This window comes from Drosophila ficusphila, unplaced genomic scaffold, assembly GCF_018152265.1.
Source record: "Drosophila ficusphila isolate 14025-0441.05 unplaced genomic scaffold, ASM1815226v1 contig_723, whole genome shotgun sequence".
NCBI classification, from domain to species: domain Eukaryota; kingdom Metazoa; phylum Arthropoda; class Insecta; order Diptera; family Drosophilidae; genus Drosophila; species Drosophila ficusphila.
The window spans coordinates 643,499-654,281 of record NW_025064662.1 but is presented as its reverse complement, the minus strand read 5'-3'; the positions used below and the strand labels follow the sequence as shown (position 1 = coordinate 654,281).

General features: G+C 40.6%; 2 protein-coding genes across 3 annotated transcripts in view; one reads left to right on the top strand and one right to left on the bottom strand.

Annotated features, from left to right (window-relative positions):
* The first annotated feature begins 1,870 nt into the window (after nucleotides 1-1,870).
* On the top strand, nucleotides 1,871-3,686 carry LOC108100094 (lipase 1). The gene is made up of 3 exons (XM_043208817.1): nucleotides 1,871-2,125; nucleotides 2,184-2,855; nucleotides 2,942-3,686. The coding sequence occupies exons 1-3, from the start codon at nucleotides 1,910-1,912 to the stop codon at nucleotides 3,521-3,523; spliced, it is 1,470 nt and encodes a 489-aa protein (XP_043064752.1). The 5' UTR covers nucleotides 1,871-1,909; the 3' UTR covers nucleotides 3,524-3,686.
* A 1,676-nt stretch (nucleotides 3,687-5,362) lies between these two features.
* Nucleotides 5,363-10,783, bottom strand: part of LOC108100098 (E3 ubiquitin-protein ligase TRIM9) — an 85,901-nt gene continuing 80,480 nt past the window's right edge. For both annotated transcript variants that reach the window (XM_043208826.1, XM_043208827.1), the window contains 2 exons: nucleotides 8,419-8,652; nucleotides 5,363-6,800 (listed from right to left, as the gene is read on the bottom strand). In XM_043208826.1, the coding sequence (XP_043064761.1) occupies nucleotides 6,511-6,800; nucleotides 8,419-8,652 (524 nt within the window). In that variant the 3' untranslated portion in view covers nucleotides 5,363-6,510. The remainder of the gene's footprint in view (nucleotides 6,801-8,418; nucleotides 8,653-10,783) is intronic.

Below are 10,783 nucleotides of genomic sequence, written 5' to 3'. Positions count from 1 at the left end.
GCTCTGGCCAATTGATTGGTCTCGTTTTCATTGTTGTCCAAGCGGACTTTCTGGCCTGCAACTCGGCGGACTGCAAGTTGCAACACGCTTTCGGCCTGTTGATTGTCGTGTGATTGGCAGTTGGCACCGTAATAACACAAATCCATTGGCAAGCAGGCAAATGGCTAATTGTCGAGGCACGCGTCTGGCTGAAAGGAACCGCCTCCTTGGTCGGTCGGCCCATTAAGGTGAGACCAGGAAATTGGGTAACGCGGCTGACAGCTAAATTTGTTGACGGGAAAAAGTGGGTCAAAAGGGCAACGATTTGTGTTTTGAGTTTTTGGGAAAAGCCAAAGAGACGCAGGAACTAAATATTGTGAACTTAGAATTTTGTATTAATTCAGTTCTATGAGCTTTATTTTATAATTTAAATTTTTTTAATTTATATTAGATGTCTATTTATAATAATCAATCATTGATTTTAAGAAAACAATTATACCTACATTATTTGTTATTCTTCCTACTTTATTAATTAGTAATAAATATAATAAATCCATCAAATAACATATTATATTTTTTACGAGGAGCTAGATTTATCTATGAAATCTACGTCATATTTTTAATTTCAATTGGCACTCCTGGAAAATTAATTTTAAAGGCATTGTCCCTGGAAGTTCTTGCCTATTGAGCATGAAACCGAGGCTTCAACTTCAACATCCTGCCAACTGACTTGTGCAGAGCCACAAAGCCCCGCCCCCTTGAACCTCCACGCCCACATGGGTCCGTCTGCCATGGGATGTCAAGTTGCCAGGGCTGCCACTTCCCCCTCACTCCAATCCTCCACCACCCAGTTCCACCCACTGCCACTCTGGCATTGCCAACATGTGGTGACAACGCCGAATTAAGTTATTTGTCAAATGTCGAAACGCTGGCCGGCGCACACAACTCAAATCGGGCCTATCCCGTCATCGGCGAGAAATCCGGGGGTCCTCGGATCCGCATCCGAATCCGAATCGAAAATCCGGACACGGACTCCCGGACCTCGAAAGGATTCGGATCCCGGTCCGTCCGCGCCGCTTTGTCGGCCTGTCAGTCGTCGCCGTGACAGCAGTGGCTGCAAATAAAGGAGCTGCCAATACTTTATGCACAAGCCGAAATCAATTTTTGCCAATCAATTGCAGAAAAAAGAAAGCGATGACGTAGGCAATGAAAGGGACGATTCAAATGTTTGGCAAGTGGACACGGTCCACTCCACAACTGAATTAAAAATTAAATTTTCCAATTAAGCCGGCAAACATTTCTAGGATCGCACTCGTTTCAAAGTGGCGGGGCAAATCTGATTACACGAAGAGCGCTTTGATTTGGTCAATGGTGTTTCATGAATACAAAAGGATCAAGTGCCTTGAAAATAGAAGAAAAAGTAATAGGTTGATATTACTAGATTGTTCCTAATGAATTTAAGATTTAATTTACTTTTTTAAAATATAAATTATATTGTAGCTTGTGACTGAGAAAAATGTTTGGTGTTCCGGGCTAAATACTGTCGAAACAAAAGTTTAGTCATGCCAATAAAAAAAAAAAAAAAAAAAAAATAATAAAAAAAAAAAATAATCTTTTTTTTACATTTCAAGAGATAACTGAATAGCCCCGAAATAATTGTATTTAAAAACCAATAAATACGAATATTTGGTTTTTTAATCATTTTGTCTAGTCGTTACACATGATTTATTTTTAACAAAAGTACCCTAGTTTACTGATTAAATGATCGCAAATCGCGGCAATTAACGCCACTTTCCACACTGAACTTTGACCATATTGTGCAAAAGCATTTTTATTTGCCTGAATTCGAGGGAGTTATTGAAAATGTTTTCTGTCACGTTCAACCGAAAATGAGCTGGCCACGACTCGATTATACGATAAGCCGAGAAAAATGCCACAAACAATTATCCGTACTAATTACAGCGCTTTAGTGGGCAGTGAGTATAAACCCCGATTTCGATTTAGTCACGGATCGAACGCCATGCGACACGCGATCTGGTTTCTCGCAGTGTTCGGCGCTTTTCCGCTCGACGGCTCCTGGGTTTCGGCTGGATTTCTGGAGGACACTTATCCTGCGAGTGTTGTTGAAGATGCCCATCTGAATACTGTGAGTCTTAAAAGTAAATTATACTAATTCTTATACCAAACATAACCTGGTTACTTAGATACAACTCCTGGAGAAGTACAAGTACCCAGCGGAAACCCACAAGTTTGTAACTGAGGATAATTATGTCCTTAGTCTCCATAGAATACCGCGTCCTGGTGGAAAACCAGTTCTGTTGGTGCATGGCCTGCAGGACTCCTCTTCCACCTGGATTGCGATGGGTCCACACAGTGGATTGGCTTACTTTCTGTACGACAATGGATACGATGTGTGGATGGGCAATTGCAGGGGGAATCGCTACTCCAGAGAGCACTTGAAACTCAATCCGAATACGGACAGGGCCTACTGGAGTTTCTCCTGGCACGAAATCGGCATGTACGATCTGCCAGCCATGATAGATGGAGTTCTACAGAAAACTGGTTACCAAAAGCTGAGTTACATCGGTCACTCCCAAGGAACCACTTCGTTTTTCGTGATGGCTTCGAGTAGACCCGAGTATAATTCCAAAATCCATGTGATGAGCGCCTTGGCTCCTGTGGCTTTCATGAAACACATGGGAACTCCCCTCGTGTCCTTCGCCCGATTGACATTCACTATGTTTGGGGAAAACTACGAGCTGTTTCCACACTCGTTCTTGTTTTTGAACCAGTGCTTTTCCTCCGCTCACCTGGTAAAGACCTGCATGCATTTCTACTGGAACCTGGCGGGAAAGAATCGAGAGGAACAGAATGTGGTAAGATGAGTTTTGATTTCTCATTTGAGTTATTTATAATTTTATAATAATTTCATTATAAATAGTATATTTTTCTTTTTTCGTAGACCATGTTCCCTGTGACATTGGGCCACATACCCGCTGGCTGCAATGCAAAACAACCGATGCATTATCTCCAACTTCAAACTTCCGATCGATTTTGCATGTATGACTACGGTGACGAGAAAAACCAGCGGCTGTATGGAAAAGCGCATCCTCCGGATTATCGCCTGGAAAGGATTACCGCTCCGGTGGCCTTGTACTATGGCACCGCGGACTTTCTTTCGGCGGTGGAAGATGTCCAGCGATTGGCGAAACTACTGCCCAATGTGGTGGAGAATCATTTGTACCGCAAGTGGAATCACATGGACATGATATGGGGCATAAGTGCCAGGCACTCGATTCAACCAAGGATTTTAGAGATAATGCAGCACTGGGAATCTGGCGGAATAGGGGCCAATAACATGGGATCACCACTTGAAGAGGAGGTGGAACTTAATCCTAAGGAAACCATTGTTTTCGAAAATCCTGTAGAAATACAGGACGAGGCTGGAAGTTTCGCAGGAAACGAGGAGGAACGCAAAAGCGATCAGGAAGACTTAGAAAAATATCTGATCAATGCAATCAACAATCCTACATCGGAGCTGTAGGTAAAATCCACAACTTTGTTTGAAAAATGACAAGTGTTTAAAACAATTTAATTGTTTTTACGGTTCATTACGTACAACATATTTATATGAAAGCAGATTATGACGGTGTTTGGTTGATTTCAACATTAGGTTGGAAATAAATGAATTTTAGCTAAAAACAAAAGATGGTTTTTTGTGGCTAATATGATGGGATAAGCAATATACCAAGCTTGTTGTTGATTAATTGAATTGAATTGAATAAATTCAATTTAAATTTGTAGTTTATGGTTTTTGATTTGATGATTTTTTGGCTATGTGTAATATTTACCCAACCAAACTTTGTGTCAATTACAAAATGTTTACGCTTTTATGAACTTTATATACTTCAATGACTTCGCTGAAAAAGATAAATACAGATCACAAATGTTTTTGACTGCACAGAAAGGAAACTAATAAGTGATTTTAATTTAATGATATGATTTGATGATTTTTATATGGCACAAGTATAGAAACCTTAAAAATAATTTTCTTAAATTGAAGTGTACTCCTCCTTAGCTTTCATAAAAATACATACCAGAACAAATTGTATTTGTTTAATAAATACAAATACTTGCAGGATGCTTACCGATATCGTCTGAAAACTTAAGCGCTCGGCATCCGAGCATTTTTCCGAATTTATGAGTTCCTGCGGCTTTCGGAGCGGGAAAAGTGCAGCAATCACGTGCCACATCCGCCGTACAGCCGCACTAACACTAATACCAACAACTGGAAACGTTTTGGGAATTTGAGAGCGCAACGAGGCGCGAAAACATTTACTCAACACTTAGCAGCTGTTGGTTAGTTTGCGGGGTGAAGTTTTCCCAGGGGGAAAGCGGGGGAAAGTGGTGGAAAGCGGGGGAAAGCGGTGGAAAGCGGGGGAAAGCGTCGGTTTGTCGGGAGTTGTTCTTGTTGTTGGACGACGTGCGGCGAAAGTTTTTTATGATTTATGAAGCAGGCGACGATGGAGCAGCTGCTGCAAGTCCTGTCGCCCATGTCCTCTGTCCTTTATCCTCTGTCCCCATGTCCTGTGTCTTCCATCTCTTGTCTCCGTCGACGGATGCGGATGCGGATGCGAGTGCGGATGCGGATGTAGAGGGGGCTGCTAAGCGCTTTCCCTTGTCAGTTGCCCAACTGCAACCCGGATATAAAAATTGCACTTTGATGCGTTTTCCTTGCACAGAACTAAATTTATATGGCATATATATAGTACAAACATATATGTGTTGTGCAAACAATGTGGGGCCGAAATAACAAAAGTTTCTTTGGCGGTTTTTTCTGCGCTGTGCTCATTAAAATTTCTGCTTTTGTTCAACACCGAAACAATGGAGGAGGACCCCCCAGCAAACATTGTGGAAAACGCCGACTCTGGCAGTTGACACATGCTGCTTTCTAAGCAAAACGCGGCGCTAAAGTTAAGTGTGTAATTTGTGAAAGTGTGTGGTGTTCGGGTGTTTGGGTGTTCGGGTGGTGGAATGCCAAAACAACACAGCAGAATTCATATTGTTGGCGACACATTTCCCCGGCCAAACAACAGAACAACAAGCAAACAGCTAAACTGCAGAACAAACACGGGAATTCGCTCAGAAATTGGCACAATGAACTCCGGCATTCGTGAGGCTTTTCCACTAATGCATCGCCGAGTGAAACGCGATAAAGTGAAGTCGCCGAGCGAAAAGAAGCACTATGCAAAACACTAATTAAAAAGCGAAAAATTGCCTAGTTTCTGGGATAAACCACCTCCATTTACGAGAGTGATTCGCATCAATTCATGAAAATATTCCACCGATAGTGAACCCAATTAAGTTTAGAACAGGTATTCGCTTTAATTTTATTATGCCGTTTTTTCATATTTATTTTGTTTCCGCTTTTGTTAAATAAACTCATTTATGTGTGTGCTTGTAGTTGCCCATGCAATTACATTTTTTGCTCTTCGGTTTGTTTGGATTTTAATATTATTACTATTATAAATATTTAAACATGCATAGTACTGGTAATTAACTTTAATTGTTTTTTTCGCTGTAGATAGGCTTAAGTTGAAAAGTATAAATAGTCGTACATACATTGGAATTTAATTTTATGTATTACACCTTAAATAGAAAAAAACTAGAATAGCCGAATGTTTATTAAAAAATACATTAATATTTACAGGGAACTTAGATGTACATGTAATATTAATATTCCGATGCATACTAGATTTTATAAGCGAAACTCTGGCTTTAAATTGGTTTTTGTGTTCGGGGACATACATTTAATCAGCTTTAGCAGTGCTCTTAAATATTGTAGGGAAATTTGGTAATAATTTTGTTGAGTTTTCGGCGATTAATTTTGCACATTTTAACGAGGCCTCTGCTTCCCATCGTACTTGTAAAAAAACATGTCCATTCAGTCTTTAAAATAAAAACTCCCCAACACGCTGATTTTGATTACGTTTTAGCCTCAAACAAATCCGTTTTTGTTTTAGCCATAAACATTAACCTTAACACACGTACGTGTGACGACATACAGATGCAGATTTCAGCTACACTAATTGCTAATTGGATTTTACCTTAGTTTTTCATTCGCTTGCGTTTAAATTAGATTTGTTTTTTTGGTGTTCTCGATTTTATTTCCTCTTTTTTGTTGCACGGTGCTTGATTTTTGGCTTTTATTTTGTGTTGAAAAACATTCAGAGTTTTATTATCATATTTTACATGGTTACCAGTTACCGTTAAATGCTTTCAATTATTTTTAATAATTTCTCTCCGATTTGGCGCAGCGTTTTACAAACAGTGCCTAGAACTACGAATAGAGATACGATTAAATGGAGATATGTCGCTGAACAATGCCCGAAACTACACGTACACATATAGATGTAAGCTGTCTGAGTAAACTGTTCGAATTAAGGTAATGCTATATAGACACCGATAACTTCCAAATGCCAAGCTCTATGTACACAATTTGCTACTCTTAACCGATCGGATCAGCCTTCCCTAGAAGTAATCCATTTTGGGGGCGTCCATCGAAGTGTGCATGGTGAGGGTGACTCCCCTGTTGATGCTCACTGCCGGGTAGAAAACCCCGTAGAGATCCCTGAAGGCCACCGATCCCTGCGGCATCTCGTTGACCAGGAAGCTCAAGGTGTGCCTCTCCAGATCCAGGAGCACTCCGATCGTGCTTCCCGTGGTGATTCCCCCTTCAACTCGCCTCTCGTGAATGGAGTTGTGCTGGAACCAGGACCTCTGTCGGTCGATGTACATGGCGAATGACTTCTCGTCCTTGCCTGGAGAAAATCAAAGCAAAAAATTCAATTATTATTTAGGCAAACTAATCTTTTCGGGTAGGAAAAATACCATTATTGGTACCAAAATGCTATTTGCTGAACCATGAAATAAACATCAAATAAAGTCTTCAACGGTTTTTATTTATAGTATACTTTTATACTATAAATTCCCATTTATTTATCATGGTTCAAATGTGATACTATTTTTTTTATTTAAGCTAATTTTTTATCGTGTGTAGCTCATCTTTTATTTAAATGGTGTTTGTTTATTTTGTTTATGTTAAAAACGGCTATGAGGATGGAAACCAATTTCTAAACTTAAATGCTCAAATTTATGATTGGCAAACTAAGAAAACGCTTGTAAATCTTACTAATCTTAAGAAAGTCTTCAGATCTTGTTAGAAAGTTAAAATAAAGATAATAAATCCCTTCTGTTATAAACTTTGATGCTTACACCTTTAATCAGCAAGCAAAATCAACTAACAAAATTGATTGCAAATTTGAATACCCCTATTAATCTTTGCTCTCCGTTTCGCTGACTTTCCGAACTCAGCTTCAACCCGAAGTTGGGAACTTTAAACTCCTGGATCCTGGCTGGCAGGATAACTCCCCCGACGTGCTCCACTCCTGGCTTGTCAGTTTCCTGTCTGTCGTTTCGGTCCTGCGGAATTATAACTGACAAACGCAGGAGAATCGAGCGGAGGATGGTAAGGCGGAGAGGGATATATATATCTATCTATATCTATATATAGAACGCATGAGAGTCGTAAAACAACTTGGCAAACTGCAACTGTTAGTGTCAATGTCAGTCGCTAGGGGGCGCCACCTGCACCGGAGTTACACGAATACTTTGCATATGAAAATTTAATTCGAAAACTTGAGTTTTGCCAGCGGGCACGTGTTTAATGGCGCGTGAGCAGCTTGGGGAATAAATCGTGTAAGTGAAAAGGATACACTGTAAAGTCTTACAAAAAATAAAAGGCGGAAAAAAAATACTTAGATGCGATGCCGCAAATAAACTTTTGCATTTGACAAAAGTTTAAGTGCCGCACTTTTAATTACTTTTGTCTGCATTGCCGATGGAAACTCAACCTCCCACGCAACCACGCACATTTTCAATCAATTTGCCGGGGCATTCTTCAAGGCGCCTCTGTTCCGTCCTTTGTTTGTATTTGTCTTAGTTTGGCAAAGAAAGGCCCCTCATCCTTGGAACTCCAGGCTCCAGGATCCAGGATACCGGAGGTTCCGCTTCGCGCACATGCAACAAGAAATGGCAAAAGTTTTCGATACGCCCCTCCCCCGCTCACTTGCCACTCGATTTTATTGGCTTCGCATTGCGAGGCGGCAAAATGGCAAAGTTTTAAGTTCCACTGAGCACTCTCCCTCCGGAATCCCTGTCTATTAGCTGCGAACTGCGAACTTTCCGCATACGAATTCGATCTTTTGTCAACGCCAGAATCTATTTGTTGTGCAGATTTTCCACTTCTCCCTGTTCCCACTTTAATTTTTTTCGCTCAAAGTTTCTATCTGTGCGGCGCCTGCTCTGAATGTTTAATTGAATTTCAAATGCAACCAGTAACCCACTGAAAGGTGCAGAACTGGGGTTCAAAGCACTCACCCAGCATTTTGTTGCGGGCCACGTCGATGCGGGCCACTCCAAAGGCGGGATCCGTGTCCGCCGTGTAGTTGTCGATGGTGAACTCCCAGTAGTGGACGCCCCGGGAGAATCCCACCGAGCCGAGGGCCACGCGGTGCTCCCAGCCCTCGACGCTCACGGTCGCGTTGTTTTTGCTGAAGATTAGGCCAGAGCCGGCGCCGCCGCTCAGAACCGGATCAAACGTGAACCAGGCCACTGCAAAGGATAAGGGTTAACACACTTGATGAGTTCACTTGGAAAAAATATTCTACAAATAAATGGGTAAAATTCTAGTACTTTGTACAATGTAATATCTAAATTAGTTGGCACTGGGAAACCAGTTTCATAATCCTTCGAAATCATCAATCAAAACTTCATAAACAAATAAGAAGACATACGTAATAGAAAATGGTAAATTATAAAACATAAATTATTCACTATTTTTCTACATTATAAAAAATTTACATTCTGTTACTCCACCCGGGAGCTTAGAGCCTCTACAATTTCTTGTAGAAGATTCGTTATCATTGATTTTCGATCGTACCGGTGATAAGCCAGTAGCGACTTATCCTAGCGGTGGGGTTGCCACCTGGCGCCATCTAGGAGTGACGAAAATTCTATTGATGGGTCCATAGTAACGTGGACGAGGGGTGTGCGGGTCCGGGGAGCCGAAATTTGTTACTAATGTTAAGTGAGCGATAGAGCATAGAAGTGGTGGAGATTTGGAAAAAGAGACCGTTTCTTTTTCTCGGGGAGCCTGGGGCGCGACTTGAACCCGGGCCTTCCGGACCGGAGGCCAGCGCTCTACCTGCTGGGCCACCGTCCCCCCCTATTTTTCTACATTAAAGCTTTACTTATTTTAATTTTAATAGAAGGAAAGATTGAAATGGATAAATTAAACTAGAAATACCTCCTGTTAAAAATGCTTGATGTTTTGTTAGTACATTATATTCAATAATTTCTTTTTATTTTAGGAGAAATATTTTAGTAAAATTTGACGAACGTTAACCTTCTTTTGGTAGGAAAAAACTTTATTGATTTGAAAGTACTTAATCTTTTTATTATTAAAAAACCTAAACCAATTGATTACGCCAAAGTATGAATGCATTTTCATCTAGCTCCCTTAATTTTATTTTAAACTCCAAAAAACTAGTTTCTTTCAGTGCGCTTTGCAGTGCAAAGTGGAAAGAAAAACAAAGTCAGACTGGTTGCAATTTTCCCCATTGTCAAAGCTCAAGTGGCCAGTGCAATTCGGAGCCGGAGTTGGAGTCGAAGTCCGAGAAGTAGACCATTCCCCATAGTTTATGCTGTTATGCGCCGCAAAGTAGGCAACGAGTGGCGTCGAGTCGAGTGCTTTATTAAATTTCCTTTTTTATTGTTGTGGCCGCATTAAGTGGCCAAGGCTAGTCTGCAATCAGCTGGGACCTGATGTATATATAAAGCGAGCTATAGCCATAGCTCCACTTCTCGGTCTGCTGGCGATGATGACGCCGCCTGTTTTATTGGCCACCAAAGGCAATTGTGTGGCCATCCAAGCCACAAAGCAAGCATCTGGGCCAGGAGAACTCGGTGGCTCAATGGCCGAGCCATTGTTTTGTTTACGTCGGGATATGACTTTGCGATTAAAACTATGAGGAATTTGAGCCAGGCACTATAAACCGAGAGCCCTGGATGCCGGCATTTAATTAGTTACTATAAACTGTTCCCAGATTCTTAATTGGATAACGAAGTGGACGACGGAGCTGGCTTGTTTGCCAAATGATTGCGTCTGAGACTGGAATTAGGAGTCTATTAAAAAGGATTAGGGATGGTCTGTAATACTTTTTAATTTTCGGTTCATTGCTTTGAAATAAATGAATAAAGGAGTATATGCATCTGAAGCGAAAAACTGAACGACCAACAATTTTTAAAAAAAATGAAAAATACTTCAGGGTTGGAAATATTTAATATGAACATAACTTTAGAAATCTGAGGTATGACAAAAAATTTAAAGATACTCAAGGTAATTGTCTTAACTAAAAACTCTTAAAAAAGGGAACCTCTCGGAATACTCTATTTGCACTAAAAACTGGTTAAACTGTATAAACTGGTATAAACTATAATATAATTTACTTTAATTAAATTATTTGTACAAATTAATATATTACTAGACGGTTCCTTGCCAGAATTGATTTTTCCTAAACTTAAGTAATTGGAGCCACTTCAACCCCCAATTTTTCCCAAGACCATTGTCTTATAAACTGTTTTTCTTATGTCGTTAAGGTGTCGGAGTTAACCCATTAGCGCAGACCGCCCGCAAACGTCACGAGCCATAAACTGCTAACTGGTTTTCGCGTTAATTACTTAG

Bases quoted from the DNA above. Each gene is read 5' to 3' on its own strand.
- LOC108100094 (XM_043208817.1), top strand. From the start codon at position 1,910: ATGCCACAAACAATTATCCGTACTAATTACAGCGCTTTAGTGGGCAGT. The intron at 2,126-2,183 runs GTGAGTCTTAAA...CTGGTTACTTAG, and splicing joins AAGATGCCCATCTGAATACT to ATACAACTCCTGGAGAAGTA. The intron at 2,856-2,941 runs GTAAGATGAGTT...CTTTTTTCGTAG, and splicing joins ATCGAGAGGAACAGAATGTG to ACCATGTTCCCTGTGACATT.